The sequence below is a fragment of the Chamaea fasciata genome, unplaced genomic scaffold, assembly GCF_029207755.1.
Source record: "Chamaea fasciata isolate MVZ Bird 193981 ecotype frontalis unplaced genomic scaffold, bChaFas1.0.hap1 SCAF_1, whole genome shotgun sequence".
In the NCBI taxonomy this organism is placed as follows: Eukaryota; Metazoa; Chordata; class Aves; order Passeriformes; family Sylviidae; genus Chamaea; species Chamaea fasciata.
Genome location: NW_027094086.1, coordinates 56800224 through 56816867, shown reverse-complemented (window position 1 = coordinate 56816867; position 16644 = coordinate 56800224). Strand labels below are relative to the sequence as shown.

The 16644-nt window shown below is 33.6% G+C and overlaps 1 protein-coding gene across 2 annotated transcripts in view; it reads left to right on the top strand.

Moving 5' to 3' along the window:
* RTTN (rotatin) overlaps positions 1-16644 on the top strand; it is an 81167-nt gene that overhangs the window by 35271 nt on the left and 29252 nt on the right. Inside the window, exons 28-34 of one of the 2 annotated variants that reach the window (XM_066184329.1) lie at positions 1257-1476; positions 3094-3222; positions 4572-4679; positions 5293-5451; positions 6830-6901; positions 10252-10432; positions 13181-13263. In XM_066184329.1, the coding sequence (XP_066040426.1) occupies positions 1257-1476; positions 3094-3222; positions 4572-4679; positions 5293-5451; positions 6830-6901; positions 10252-10432; positions 13181-13263 (952 nt within the window). Of the gene's footprint in view, positions 1-1256; positions 1477-3093; positions 3223-4571; positions 4680-5292; positions 5452-6829; positions 6902-10251; positions 10445-13180; positions 13264-16644 lie in introns of both variants that reach the window. The other variant, XM_066184322.1, reaches the window with a different exon arrangement.

Below are 16644 nucleotides of genomic sequence, written 5' to 3'. Positions count from 1 at the left end.
AGGAGATAGTCCAGGAGGGGGTTATCTGTGAGTCATGTGGCAAAGGTGCTGATGGGCCCCTTAACAGAAGATAAGCCAGAGTGGAGGAGGCAGGGAGCACTGCCTCACCTGGTTTCAACAGTTCATGAAGATGGTGATAGAATATACTTCAACCCAGGACACCTGTTCACAGTTAAATTCGGAAATTAACCAGGAAACTTGAAAGAGAATGTCCTAGTGGTCACTTAGCAAATGGATAATTAAATTGATTGTCTGGAGAAGATGGGCTATTTCTTTTTCACTGCTGCAAATTTACGTGGGCAAATGGTAACTTCATTGATTTTGTAGCATGTATTTATAGCAAAGTAAGACACTGAAATATTTGAAATAGCAATAAATGTTTATTTAACTCCTTTTTAGTCTATTTGGGACAGCTACTTTTAGCATGAAGCTCCAACCTTTTTCTGCCAATTGATAAAACACAGAAATTAATTTACTTTATTTTATTTTTTTCTTCAGGTTTCTCATAAAACCCTTCCCACACTAAATTCCTTCATCCAACTGTATCCTAAGAGCTACTAAAATTGCAGTTTAAGATAATATTTGATTATTTAGTGTCACAATATAACATAGTGAAAATATTTTCAAAATGTTACCTTTTTCATTATTTCCACTTGGTCATGTTCTAAAAATTTTAACAGTGGGAAAAGGGGCATATTATAGAAATCCCTGCTAGTTATGTATCTCACACTTCTTTATTTTTTATCTACTTAATTCTAGATTTATTGTTTTTTTCAGGAAATAATTTTAAACTTGTCTCTTGAATCAGAAGAAACATGTAGGCAGTAGCATGCCTTTCATTTAAGAGTTGGACTTGATAATCCTTGTCAGTTTCTTCCAACTTAGAATATTCTAAAACCCATGTGAATGTGGAACTACTGAGCTTTTGGTTCTTCTCCTTGTGTCATCGATTGTTCTCAAACTCTTGCTCTTTATTTAGCATGCTTAATAATGAGTTGTATCTCATTTGTCTTTTTTTTAGTTAAGCAACTTTGTTGTAATCAGATGCAATACTGTGTTTTCAGAACCAGGATAAAGCTAGACGTGTTAACTTTAATTTCACGTTACTCTTTGCATAATGCATAATTAAGTAATCGGGATGTTGAGCCTCACAGACTAACAGTAAGAAGAATGAGGCATTGGCCTTTTTCAAAATGATCCTTTGTAACAGCTTCATATTGATGGTTCATCATTTTTGTTTTTTACAATTAAACCAGAGAGGGTTTGGAACTTGCTGGCTTGTTCAGAGCAGAGCTGGCTCTGAAGCTGCTTCAGTGCTTAAGGGTAACAGATGCACCACATTTTTATGGACTTCCTTCACTGGAGAGAGCATTACAAGGAATGGTTCATGTTACTGCACTTCCAGGCTGGAGTACCTATTCTGCTGCAGTTGAACCTGTCACAATTTGTAAGAAATACTTAACAGGTCTTCTTGAGGTGAGTAGCTTATGTTCTTACTTAGCTTTTGGGATGAATGCTGGTAAAGAACTGTGTAACTAATGGTATTATGCTTTTTATGATGTACTTTTAGTGAATGTCATCACTAGCAATAGGTGTGGGAAAGATGCTTTTTCCTGCAAAGCAAATAGGAATGATATGGAGACTAGTTTGAGTGATGTGTGTCTGTGGTTGTGAAGGTTGGTTGTATTGCATGTGCTTTCATCATTGGTTTAAGAGGTAATACCAAGTGACTGCTGTTTTAAGCAAGATAAAAAAAGTATGTGATCTTTTTAATAAATAAAATTCTAAGGAAAAATTCTGGATAGCTTCTTGTTAGCTTGTTAGGTAGGTTGTTAACACAGAGAAAGCAGAAAAGAGGTAATTCAAGATGCTGCAGTTGTTGGAAAGACAAAATTTCATTCTGATTTTCACTGTTCTTATTTGTTTGCTGTGTCCATGGGCGTGGTAGACAACCAGCTTTTGCTCCTAAAATTATATCTTTTGAAAACCCTTGTCTTCTTAAACTTAAAAAGAAAAGCATAGTTCTGACTCTCAGTTCGTTTAACACATATTCAGTAATGTAAATTTAGAAGTTTTTAGTTTCAAATACGAATATATCTGATGAAAAAAAAAAAAGTGTTTTAGGGGTCTTAACTTGCTGAGATTTCTTAAGCAGAAAGAAATGTTTTAGACCTGTTTGATTAGCTGAGCTCTGTGACTTGAAGTCTAGATTAAAAATGGCACCAAGGTTATAGATGTTGTCATGCCAAAGAAAGATTATTACTGGAAAAAATGAAAATAAATATTACAGCATGAACTCAACTTCTTATGCATAAGCTCTTGTTCAAAAGAATTAGGTAGTTTTATTTGGCCTAAATATGAAAGTAAATGTAGGTTTCTTTTGGAAAGGAACGGAGAAAATGGGTATAAAAAAACTTTAGTAGGTTGGGACACTGAAAGAAAGATCAGCAGTAAAAATACAGAGGTTTAAATCACTATGTTTTGTGGAGAAAAGATTTTGTAAATATAGAAGTATATCTTCTAAGGTTATTTTTAAAAAAAAAAGTATTTTGGGGCATGTTTTGTTAAAAGCAGCATGGCTTTTAATATGCGTGGTTACATATTTGGTCAGTTTATGTTATGATCCCGTGGCCTTTATTTCTGTTTATTAGTATTTGATAAACAAATTAGATTAGAAAGATGATAAATTTATTGAAATCCTAATAAAATACATAAATGAGACTTTCTCTTGAACACTGAATTTTGAAAAGAAATTTTATTTTTAATTCCAGACATGGCAAAAGAAACCCTGGGTACAATAAATGAGCTTTCAGGTCCACGACAAGAAACTTTCAGGTTTCTATTCAACTTAGAGCTGTGCTATTAAGCTTGATTGTATTCTTCATTTGAATAAAAAAATAAAAGCCACAGATGTTAAGAAGTTTAAATGTATAGGAAATCATCACAAGACCAAATGCCTCAGAAATAAAGAAATTTTTGCAATTCAGCTAGAAATCTATCACCTTTTCATGAGTTTAAATTATGATTTAGTGTGTAAGACAGTTTGTACTCTGTGTACTGTTTACAATTATGAACTTGTACCTTCATTCTTAGGTCATCTCATCGTTTTATGTTGAATGGGGGGGAAATGCCATGTCCTTCATGGGAAAAGGAGTAACAAAAAGCACAGTCCTTTGCTTGCTCCACTTGTCTCACGAAATGATGGCTCAAGCCAAGGATGAGGTGAGTGCATTCCTGTTGTCCTCGTCTTGTCACTGCTGAGGGCTGTGCAGAGAGATTTTAACTGCTGAAGTTCAGTGATAACTTAGGGATGGTACTCTCCAACTCAATAGTCCTGCTAAAACCACACTACTGCTTGCTCCTCCTTCCCCTCCAATTGGAAGCACAAAATGCAAAAAACCCCCACGTTGATCTCATTTGGTCTATAATCTTAGATAAATGTACAAGATAGAGTGCAATAGTATACAAAAAAGATGAAGAATTAGTTCTAGCCATACTGAAATTGTTTTGTAAATAATTCTGTGGTTTTTGAAAAGCCTTCTTTCAGAATCAGTATCATTTTCTTTTTATAAAATAATGAAGAATCTGGATTTTCTATAAGATGAATAAATTTAAAAATTGATAACATCATTATTTCTTCAGCCTCACAGACAACAGGTTTTCTAATCTATGGTTAAACATTCACGTGTGTAGGGCTTTCAAAGTTGTATGTATGTATATATACATATGTATATGTATATATATGAAAGAATATGTCTATATGAAAGAATATGTACATACATGGAAAAAGGATTGCCAGATAAAAGGAGCTATCATTACATACTAGCAAAATTCATATTGTGCTGTGTGTTCATGTATGTGTTTGAGAGCTAGATTCCTGTCAGTTTTGTAAAAATAGCCTTTGTCCTGAAGCAGTTGAAGCAAATTCGACAATTCTCAGTATTATTTTAGAGACTTAAAATCCAGTCTCACTAATATCTGTGATAGGCACAAATGAAAATCTTTCATTATGACCAGGCACACATGTAACTAAAAGTTGCAGTATACCTACTTCTCAAAATTCCAGGTGTCTCTTTCCTCAGTTCTCTACTCCTTTTTTTCAAGATATTAGGTACTAGAAGGGTTTATTAAAATTGGGAGGGTACAGAGTTTTAAGTACACTGAAGGGAGACAGCAGCCTCCAAAGTCTTCGAACACAGATGCGTGGATGAAGGAGTGGACTCAAATTGATTTTTTTAGTATCATTGTTATAGAGTAGTATGTATAGTAGCATAATGGTAAGTTTTATTTTCTTGTGTTTCTTAGTCATTATCTGTGTTTATGACAGTGTTACTGTTTAGACTGTACTAATAATTTTTGTCTCAAAGAAATTTTAAAATCCGGTTGTTTACAATCATGTGAGTTAGAGTTAAATCCTTATGGAAAGAGAAATACAGAATGACTCTTCCTCTGTGGAGCTAGTGTTATACAAAAGTGTTTTAGTAGCAGTTGGTAGCTCACACTGTTAATACACTGTCATGGATTGAAAGATTAATAAAAACTTCTTAATTTGTTTTCTGTTTGCTAATCAGGAGTGGATATCCCTTTGGTCTCTGCCGTATGATAACAGTGAAGAACAAGTTCCGTCTCATCTAGGTCTGGCATGGCTGGTTCCTTTATGGGTAGATAGAGATCCTGAGGTTTGTTACTGTGATATTGACTTCATATCCTATTTTGAACCTTAAGCGTTTGTAAATTTTCAATTCATTAGTGTATTTAATAGTAGAACTGCTGTTTCCAATTATTTAAAATGTTACTGACTGTGTCCTAAATAGCAGTAATAATACAGTAGGGAGAGTGTTTCCATATAAACATCATCTAAGAAATCCTTACTTGTATCTTCTGTGCTTTCATTAGTCACTCACTATCATGATTCATAGGCAGTTTTCCTTGTCATTGCTGTAACTTATCTGCAAAGTAGAAACATTTATGTGAACTAAAAATTCAGAGCAGATGTATTTAATAGGAATCTGTTAAATTGAGAGTTTGTGAAATGGACCTATTTTCAAATTGTAAAATATGAAGAATATTAAAGACTATCTTGCTTATTTTTGAATACTTGAAAATAATGTTGTTTTTTCACTTTGTTGTGATTATGAGTAGAGAGCAAGAGAAATATAGGAGAAGAAGTTGCTATTTTGAAGTTATTCCCTTAAGCTCCAGATTCAGTTGATACAGCTTAATAATAATGAAAAAAATGTATTGCTAATTACTGTAAGAAATACTGCTTTCTGTTGTGCTTATGTGTACTAGGTCAGATTTACAGCACTTGGAATAGGATCAGCTCTTACATCTCTTGAAATGGGATGTATTGCTTTAGCAGAAAGCTGCCAGAATATTTCAGGAGGCCTGTGGGGAACAGTGATAAACATCCTTCTGGATCAATCTGAATGTAGCATGGTACGCAGGGAGGTATGTTTCTTGTGTCCTTCTGCTGTTGTAGATTGACAAGCTCTTTTTGATTATGGAGAAAAAAAAAATTGTATTTTTGATTGTATATATCTAGTATCTGAGGCTGCACAACACCTGCTGCTTTGTACGTCAAACACTACCTGATTAATATATATGTTTGGCTGCTGATTTAGGAATTGCATAATAAGGATCAAATACAGATTACTTATTTCAAAACAGAAATTATATAAACAATACAAGTGAATTCCTAAAAACTCCTAAGGCTTACTCAGTTAGATAAATAGATTGCTAAAGTAAAAATTAGCCTGATTTTAATCGCTTCTTTGTAACATTTATGAATGCTTTGGTACCAGCTCATCACCTGATCTGCAGTAATTATCTGTTCATTGCAGACATGAAGGAATCTAATTTCTCTAGGCACTAAGGTTTACTGGTGAGAACTGAAAGTCTGTATTATGGTAGAACAACACATAGAATATATATATATATATCGATGAATTTAAGCTCTGTACACTTTATCTGCCGTTTTTTACAGCTCTAGTTGTACGGCTTTCCTTCTGTTCCAATCAATAAGAAATAAAAACTCTGACACTCAGTGACTTGTTTTTTTCTCAGCTCTGCTGCTCAACTAATTTTATTTTCCAAAGTAATATTTGAAATTATATCTCAAAATGCCTTTGATAATGTGTCCTTCATTATTTTATTTAACTCCAAATTATGGTCTCTTAATTATAGTCTCTTAAGATCCACATCATTGACAAAAGATGGACTGAAATTACTTTTTTTTAATATTTTGTCAATGTACAGATAGATATGTGAAGTGTGTGTAATATAAATTAGAAAAACAAACGAGCCATGTATTTATAAAGGAAAATATTTGAAACGTGTCACTGTCCAATGTGTTCACCACATTGTCCCAATTATTTTATAATAATTAAAACCCCCCAAAAATAAGGACAATAGAGTGAGTGGTCATAAACAGTTAGCAAGGATTTTCTGTTTAGGAATCTTTTCTCCTAGTACTTCCTGTACTTGTAATGCTTGTTCTGCAGGATTGACTGGACTGAAACAGTGATGAAAGTAATTTATCAACAAATAAATTTGTTCCCTTGTGATTTCTATCCTGTCTGTTCCTTGTCTTTTTTTATACCAGCCTGCTCTTGTGCCATGCTCTAATGATATCTCTTGTAAGTGAAGTCTGAGGGCTTTGAAGTTATATCCTTCTAATTATTTTTTCCCAACACTGACATGAAAATTCTGTCTATTTCAGCATATATCTAAAGCAGTAGAATAATAAGTAGACTGTTCTATCCAATCTGATGTGGTTTTTTGAACTGTGATGGCTAGATGGCAATATTGATGCTTTAATTTCTTTCAGGCTGCTTTTATTCTACAAAATCTACTTGTGATTCCAATCCCTGATGAAGACACGAAAGATTGTATTTGGCAAGTGAGTGACTATTACATTTGATGACAAAAGTTACAGTGTTGCAGAGAGATGTCATTTGATATGAAAAGTTATATCAGAATACCTATAAAATATAAATTTTAAAAATTGCATGTCTAAGGTTACATTTTGGAAAGAGAAATAAATGAATAGACAAACTTTTCTCAAACCTCCAGCAAGCTCAATAAAACAACCAAATTTAGATTACATGTATGTTGCATTTCATGAATGTAGTGTCTTTGGGTTCCTAGGAAACTTGCTTACTTATCTGGTATATCATTAATGTTTTAGAATAGAAGCCAATAATTTATTTTACCCACACTTGGAATTCAGGTAAAATATGATTTGAGGGGCTTGAGGAAGAAGAAATTCTGTGAATATGATGTTTATAAAATGTTTTGAAAGAAAGATGAAGCAGTTTGTCACTTAGGTCAATTTAAATGCTTCTTGAAGACAACCACTTGCTCAAAGCAAGCTCAACTAGACCAGGTTGCTCAGGGCTGTTTCCAGTTGGATTTTGAATTTCTCCAAGAATGGAGACTCCATAATCTCTCTGGGCAACTTGTTCTAACATTTGACTACCCTCAGAGGGAAACATTTTTCTTAGATTTAAATAGAATTTCCTGTATTTTAGTTTTTGCTCAATGCCTTTTCTTCTGTCACTGGATACCAGTGAGTCTGTCTCCCTTTACCTTTTCTCATCAGATATTTATCAAACTGATAAGATCCCCTGGAGACTTCTGTTCTGCTCTTGAGTCAGTCATCTTATTTTACTCTCAACAAAGGATATTTGGATCTTAGCTTTCAAATTTTTTTGACCTTGATATCTGTTTTTAATGCCTATCTTGCTCCTTCCAGTGTATGAGATTGTACTTACATGGGAACAATGTTTTTGAAGAAATTTGCAGATGCAGCAATAACATTTTTAATCTGTTCCTTTCTGCAAAAGCTCAAGTTAGTGCTGAAAGGCATTACAGCTATTTTTCTCGGATAAGTTATCTATGATTCTGCTGCACCCAAAATCAATTATGCTATTTCTTGCAGAGTTGAATTTTCTTTACATGTGATCATAAAGGAAGATCTGGAAGCAATTTTACGAATCTGGCCTTTGTTTCAGTCTTACTACTTCTAATTTATCAATATAAATAGTAATGACTTAAATTTATAGTAGTAGGGGGTTACAAAAGGGCCATCATTGTGACTTGTCAATATAGACTCTATTAAAAGTTATTGTTTGGTCTTTTAAAAAAAAATTCAGTTACTACGGTGAAGTGACAAAAATTGAATCCAGTTGCACAATCCTGGATGCATTCCAGTGCAATTAAAAGAAGCTTTGAGTCAACATGATTCTTATTAAGAACTGCAATTTAATGGAAATCGCTTGTCAGAAAGTGTTCATGCTGAAAGATATTATCAAACAACACTTTATGGTTACTGGTAAATTGAAACTGTTCAAAATACAAACAACAATTAAAACTGTAAGATACCACCAGGATCAAATTTTATATTTCAGTGTAACATTTTTCCCTTGCACTGAATGAGGTGATTTGTCTGTTTCCTTTGATGCCAGGAAGAAAAGGAGGGCTGTTAAGTGGATCTTGGTGAATTGTAGGAATACCGTGCCATAGCCAAATTAAAACATTACCATTTTATCCCTTAGGCAAATAGGACTGGAAAAGGAAATATAAATAGAGTTTGTAGGCCAGTATCTTCATGATAATGTTTCTAGTGTTAATGTTGTCTAGTTGATCTGCTGTATATTATTTCCTTTTGCTATGTCACTTAAAATATTTCCTACACCACTCTTTAGTCATGAGTAAACCTGTGTAAAGTACTTTTAAGAGTACAGCAGACTGTATTAAGATTACTGAAGTCAAAGGACTCTGTCAAGGTAATTGATGAGGAAATCTTTCAAGCCCCCCCCCCCCCCCCCCCCCATTGTACAATAAAGTATCTGGTGTGGCTTTTGAAACTGGCAAAGACAATCCTGGGTAGTAAAATTCGGACTAAATTTATCAGTATTTCCTAAGTTTGAACTTGCCATAGTCAGTACAGTCTAAGTTGATTGCTGACAGTGTACGAGTAGAGTTTTATAATTCATCATAAATAGTTCACTTGAAATTCTACATTCTGCCTCAAACTGGTCATCATATCTCATTCTCCACTAGTTGGTGTAAAAGGCAAAGAGTGAAAATAGTTTTTGTATTACAGAAAACAAAAAGAATGAGAGTAACCATCTAAATTTAGGTGATAAATTGTCTTGTAATACAAAATAGTTTTACTGCTTCTACTGTATCTGGTTTTGGGTTTTGTTTTGTTTTACTGGGAAATAAACTTGTATTCAGTGTAAATAAAGGAGTTGGGGGAGAACCTCTTGGGGATAAATTGTGCTTTCAAATTTCTTATTTTCAGTTGATCCAGCTCTGCTCTCTCCTGACTGCCAAAGAAAGTTTCTAATTAGCACTGAAACTTTTTCTTCCCATAATTTTAGCTAGTTTATTTTTGAACTCCTGCAAGATGCCCTCTAAAACTGCCTTTCTGTATGTAATTAGTTCAAATTTTTCTGAGTTCTCTGCCTTCTTAGCACTTCAAATTTTTATGGTCAGTCTAAACCAGATTATGTGTAGCCTAATAGAACTTTTGGGGTTTTATGTTAGCATGGAAAAAACACTGAAGAAACATTTAACAAAGGCAGTCAACTTAAACTGTTTATTTGAAATATGACTAGAATCCATTATCTTAAGGTATAAATCCGCTGCTCTAGGAAGTTTCCCTGATGTCAGTATTTCAAAATACATAATTCAAGCCCATACTTCAAAGAGAGTTTTTTTGGTTCATGTCTTGTTTTCTAAAGAAATCTTTTCTCATAGAAGATTGACATAGCTAGATGTAGCATAATGACAGTATACTTTAGAGCAGGATGACTTATTCAGGATATTTAGTCTTATTTGAGTATGAGTGTGCTTTTTGCCTAAGGAAAACTTTTTCATTGCTTGATAACTGTAAGTAGAATTAAATGAGACATTAAAATTGTAAAGTCTACTGATACATTTACTGTTTTGAAGCTGGTCATTTACAACTTTTCATGAGTTTCTACTTAACCATTAGCACCCTTCTCAGGAGATAAATAGCTATTTTATTTTGCTGAGTCATGCGAGCTTTTGTAAAATATTATGATTTAGCTCATCATTAAAATCTGCATTTCATTTTTGGAATTTATTGGTTACAGCCTGTAAACCAGTGTACACACATGTACACAGCATTAGCGTTAGTTAAGGTGGGTTTTTCTGACAGTTGATTCTATGTAAAACATTTCTTTAAAGTAATGATGTCTGTGAATTTCTTATCTTCAGGGTCCTTGTGTACATGATGAGGAATCTGGCCTCTCTCAGACAGGAAAACCTGCGCTTAAAGCCCTTTTGTATCACTGCCAGTTCTATGAGCATGTGAATCAGATGTTGAAACACTGTTACCTAGGATGTTACATGTTTGGTTTGAATTCTTACAAAGAAGACAAGTTCAACGCAGAAAAAGGTAGTATAACTGGTAAGTGATGTTGATGTAGTCGTCTGGTATTTGAAACCTACTTAAATAAGTTGTAGTTTTGAGTTACTTACCTCCAATAATTCTTAATAAAAAGGGAATGGAAAATTTATAAGACCTGCACTTAAATATGTTGTGAAGTCAAAATATTGCTTTGAGGATTTAAGTAGATAAGTCACCAGTTTAGCACAGCTCAGAATAAGATCTGTGCTGTCATTTACATCTTCAAAATGTTAAAAATGGAAAAGACGTAATTGGTTCTGCAGTAAATTTTCTTGCAAGATATTGGGGGTAAAATCCTCTAACGATTTCTACTTTATTACATCCAGTCAACTTTCATACAAGAAAAATTTGGGAAAAAGAAATACATGAACTATTTTTAAGATTCCTGTTACTTGATGTGTCCGACTTCAAGGTCACATGAGTAGGAATGGACTCTAATAATCTGAGTTAAGATATATTCTAAGACATTCAGATATAATTAAATTCATAGACTGATGAAATGTAATACTCAGATTGGATTTATTTGTTTATTTTTAACCTGTGTACCCTTAGAATATCTTTTATATTCTTACTTTTATATTGACTAATCATTTAGTCCGGGACACACTATGATGCATTGTGGGAATCCAGTTTTTTGTCCAAATATATCTGATGATCATAAATTTAGAAAGCAGGGGGATTTTTCAGGGATCAATTAGTAAAAGCTTTCACAGGGGAGAAAATTAATGAGGTTTTTCTTTTCTTACCTTTTTTGTGGGCCTAAGTTTCCCTATTTCCATCTTTTAAGGATGCTGATTTAAATAGTTCTTTCTAAGTCTGTGCCATTGGTAGAGTAAGAACTTCAAAGTTGTTTAGAGAAGCCCTTCCACTGAGTCACAAGGTGCAGGAGGGACCCCCTTGCCTTCTCTGCAAGGGGAAAAGTCTGGCTGCAGCTGGATTCAATCCTAGACCCAGATTTTCTCAGTGGCTTAAATCTAAGGAATTATAGAGATGTGTTTGAACCTTTGTCTAACTTTATCCTGTGGGATTAAGGATGGCAAACCAGATATATTTATATAAAAATTAATGACTTACTATCATAAATGACTAGACAAAAAGACCGTAGTCAGAATTGTTTGCTGCAGAGTATAGAAGCTAAAACTGCTAATGTAGTACAGTGTACTATATCAAAGCAATTATTAAGTAGAGATTGATGTTACTCACCCATACCAATGACCCAGGGCAAATCTCTTTCGATCAGCCTGGAGTGTCCTTGTGGGGCATCCCCACCCCAGGGAGGAATCTCCACACACACTCTAAGGGGGATTTTAGAAAAACCTGCTGTTTGAAGGTGGGACTGGACTTCCAGAATTTAAAGTGATTGACCAGCAGTCATATGTCTCAATCCAGCTGGGCTTTAGGATTTTTAGGTAAGAAGTGGCAGGTATGATAAAGTCATGATATTTAACTTTTGGGGTTGATGAGTCAGGCTGGTTTAGTATAATTCAACGCCAAAAGCAGCATGACGCCCCCTCTCAGTTCACCACCTACAATTTTACAAAATATTGTTTGAGTTGTTTTGCACATTCCAGGCTGAGCATCCTGCTGGATTCTGCATTTGTTAAACCTGTTCCAGAGGCATGAGCAGAAGAGGAATGTTTCTTCCCCAGCTAAGTTATGACTTTATGACAAACCCAAGGAAAAGAAGCATTCTTGGTTAACTCACTGAGGGAAATACCTCAGTAGTACACAAAATTCCAGCCATAAAAATCCTCAATTTCTTCAGTGTCTGATTTTTTTTTAATCTATAAGTGTAAATTTTCAATCCAACACATTTTACTTCTCCCATGGGCCTCTTATTTGTGCCTTTTAGTAGTTCTGTTAGCTGACGCAATATCGTATCTAAGAGTAACTCAAAATGTAGAAGGGTACAACTTTCAGTGAGCAATTGAGATACATTTTATCAGTCATTGCAAAGCAAAGCCAGAAAATACTGTATTTTAGAAATAAGAAACTTTTTTTTTTTTCTTTAAATATGGAAGAACAGGGCCTAAATCCTGTTGGGTTTTTCCTTATTAGTTTTCTCATGTTTTTCAGGAATGTGAAAAGCTTCTCTGCAATGTTATGTTAAAAATAAAGTTGTTCAGTTTAGTAATTAGAATACATATAAGACATCTACTTTTGTGGGTTTTGCACTCAAAACTGTGTAGTCTAGCTTTATTCTTTGTTATTTTCCTTTCTAAATATACGACATCTACAAAAGTATTACTGAGAAATTTGTGCTATAAAATTTGTGGCACTTTTTATTCTCAAACAGATTTACTAACTAATTCTGCCTTCGTTATATTTATGAATATGGGTCCTCTTGAAACTACTCTTAAAATGTGAAGTCTTTTGAAGACAAGGACATCTGTTTTTTGAGATCCTAGTATAGTACTTCAATACTTTTGCACTCTTGCATTTTAACTAAAACTAAATCTGAGCTATTTGAAATAACTGAAGGCTGTGCAACTGCAGTTTGAATGAAGTGTGCAGCTTTTTCTAGACTGCTATATGTTGCACTGAATCTCTTTTAATTATTCAGGGAATTTGATACGTAAGATTTCATAGGTACAGTGTGTAAAAACTTATGTTCCGAGATCTTCAGAAGAATAGCTATGGTTGGCTACTTTTTCACTGAAACAATCCTTTAAAAAGCTTGTTATTCTCTTTTCTGATCTTACAGTAATTTTGATTCTTATTTTTGTTGCCCTACAGATTTTGATGATTCTCTCAATCTTTGGAAGGCTCCACCTAGTCAGAGCAAATCTTCACATTCTCACTCAACATCTGAAACTATGGTAATTTACAGAGTAATCTATTAATTTTAAATATAAAGTTGTTTGTGAACTGCTTTCAAGATAAGTAGCACTCTTAAAATTGTTAAAAGAAGTCCAGCAAAACACAAAACCTGAAATCAGTCAGAAGTTGGCTGTGAAATTAAGTTGAAATTTACTCCAATGTAGCTTTAATATGCTGAAAAAAATCCTTTCATGATTCTTAACCTGATCAAAAATAAACAAGGTAGCTTGCCTTGACTAGCTAAGTACATGAGGCAGTACTGAGTTCTGTATCTTCCCACAACAAGACATATTCTCTAGAGTTTACTCTGTAATTGGCTTTATTGACAAAATGCACTCGTCTCCATTTCTGGTTGTCACTTCTGTTGCTTTTATCCAAATTGTCCATTCAGAGTGAAGCTGTATTTACACAACACAGCTACAGAGCTGGATCAATCAAAGTCACATAAATGCATTGGGTATCCTGTGCCATAATAAACTCTGTATTCTGAAAATGCTTTTGTAGAATTGAAAAGTGGTACAAGTGTTTGCAGGATCCAAAACAGACATGGAAAACAGGAAGCAGGTGGCTGCTTGAAAAATTTGTTTCTGGCTAGGATGTGTATAGGAATGAAGAGCAGTACACATGTGCTGTCTTTGAAGATGGCAAGGATAAAGGAGGTGAAATTGAAAGACATTCTTTCAGTTCCAGAGTAGACTGTGGAGGAAGCTTTTATAACGTTCATTAGTTACCTGATAAAAAGAATGTATTTTTCAAAGACTGAAGTATAGATCCAAAAAAACTCTGAAATGTTGCACTAAAATCCATTTTTTAGTTTCATATTCAAAAATTTTTCATTTATGAATGATCATCTAATCTCTTACTGAAGCCAGAATATCCCTGTTTAGAAGTTTCTTTTGTCTTAAGGAGATGCCTGTGTTGATACGACAAAGGGTGATAAATCACAAGATCCTATATTTTTTTTACTGGCTAAAATTTCTATGCTCAATTTTGCTGTGGAACATGGTAAAAATAAAAACAGAAAAAACAGTATTGAAATTCTGTCTCAAAGTATTACCCCAGTATAATTTCCTTGCTCTTTTGATTCTCTGTTATAAATTTATTGCTGCCTTGTACTGATAATGTTATCTTGCAGGTTTTTAATAATTGGAAAATGTGCACTTGAGTTGTAAACTGATTTTTCATTTTCAGAAATTTTATTAATTAATTTGATTTTGATTAATGAAGAACAAAAAGCCCCCAGCCCAGCCCCACATGGTTATTTTAAACACAAATATTCAAATTTGAAGATTAAAACTATAAAAAATGAAAGTGCATGTAAATCAGGATTTACATGCAATCATGATTGCTCCTTAAAAAACATTTACATATGAATCTCAGATTTTTTTAAAAGCTGTTGTTCCCGGATCACTTTTTTACTGAATAAATTGCCACTTACTTAGAGGAATGAAAGTTGAACAAATTTACTCTTGTTTTGTTCATTGTACTTGAAGACAAGATTAAGTTGCAGCAATTCTTATCAGGGCTGGATGTCTAATCTACTTAAAATTGTGCTTGAGTTTTTATGAAGAATTGGACAAGTTCATTAAATTAAATTTCTTCAGCTTCAGTAGTTTAAAAAAATAAAAAAGGAAAAAATAATTTGGAATCTATTAGATCAAATGAATATATCATATTTATATATGTAAAGTGGCATCATAGTTTAACACAAAGACTTAACTCTACTATTCCATTCAACAAATAGACAACTAATTATTAGCAGTGGAAAGTACAGTGTAATACTAAGCTACACTAATTTATATCAGTCTTCCATATATTGTAGACTTCACACTGGCAAAGATTAGGGGTTTTTACAGCTAACCATAGGAGTTTTATGGAAGTTTGTGTTTTGTTTTGTTTTCCTTCTGTCCCTGACACGTACAAAGATGTCACACTAAGACTTGGATTGTCTTTTCTGGTAGTATAATTTGCATTTATCCTTCATGGACATTTTTAGCAGCTGTAAACTTTTTTTTTTTTAATTAACTAAGTTTCTTACCTTTAAAAAAATGCCAGTGCTGACATGACATATTGAAAATTTCCAAGCTGCAAGATGTAAAAGTCTGATGTTCCAATGCCACTATTAATTGGGAGAAAAAATGTCCGTAACTTTATTGGATGCTGATTGCAAACTGTTTCAGAGGGCAGTTACCTGAAGTGTCTATCTGGTGAAGTTAAGAAATACTTCTGAAAATTCAAGCTTATCCTGAAATCTCAGGCATTTGTAATTTATTCCTATATGACTTCAAAGTTTTGGGTCACAGTTTGGCCCAATTTCTGTTTTGATGTATGAGTAAAGAAATATATTTATGAAGTCATTGTAAAAAGTTTGTAGAAGTTTATTGCTAAATGTTGGATGTTGATGGTGGTGACGATGTTATTCCAAGCCCACGAGATGGCGTGCTTTCCCCATCACAGATGGAAAGGAATCTGCAGGTCTCACTCAAGGGAAAAAAAAATGTGTTATAGGTGCATGGCACAGATTTGATGAAAACACCCACAAAGACTTGAGAACAAGCGCTCAAACCAAGTAGATTTGTTTTTATTGAAAACTCTTCCCTGATATTTTAATAACATTAAAAAAAAATTGATCAAGGTATGTCTGGATCGATTCCTATTCCTAACATTCCATCAGTTTTCTTTGCTTCCAGATTTCATGTAACCAGTACTTTATCTGAACTGTCTGCTATCATGAGCTGATTTCACCTAGGGTCATATGACCTTAACTGAAAGTTGCTACTAAATTACTTTTTGGCTTCATCTTTTTTCCTCCATCCCTAATTATTTTCCCCAAATTTGCAGGAAGAAAAATCGAGAAAAAAAAGAGAGTCAGAAATTTTGCAGAGACCATAAATAAAATTTTGCTCGTTTTATAGAGTAAAAAATGGTTGTGTGAGGATGAAATCAATAATTCAGTGTAATAGAAAAAGACAGTAGAACTGGATTGTCTGTACTGTTTTAACTCATATGCACTGTATTTTGTGTCTTTAAGATCCCAGTGGATTACAGATTTTTTGTCAAATTTATCTTTATTTTTCTGTGAACTGGAATGTGGATACTGCAAAAAGGCCAGTTCTGAGATGATTAATAATCTTGGTATTTTATAGAATAAATAGTTTAAATGTTAACTCAAATTATCATTAGAGAAGACAAATCCTTGCTCTTGTTTTAACCAACATGTTTGGTTTGTGTTTAGTAATACAATTGGTGATAAGAGATCACCAATCTGCATGGAGATACTGACTTGCTTTACACTGCATAAATATTCTAGGGCTGTTCTGTGTCCAGGACATCTTAGCAAAATGAGTATTTATTTAAAAACTTGAGCTAAAAATGATGTG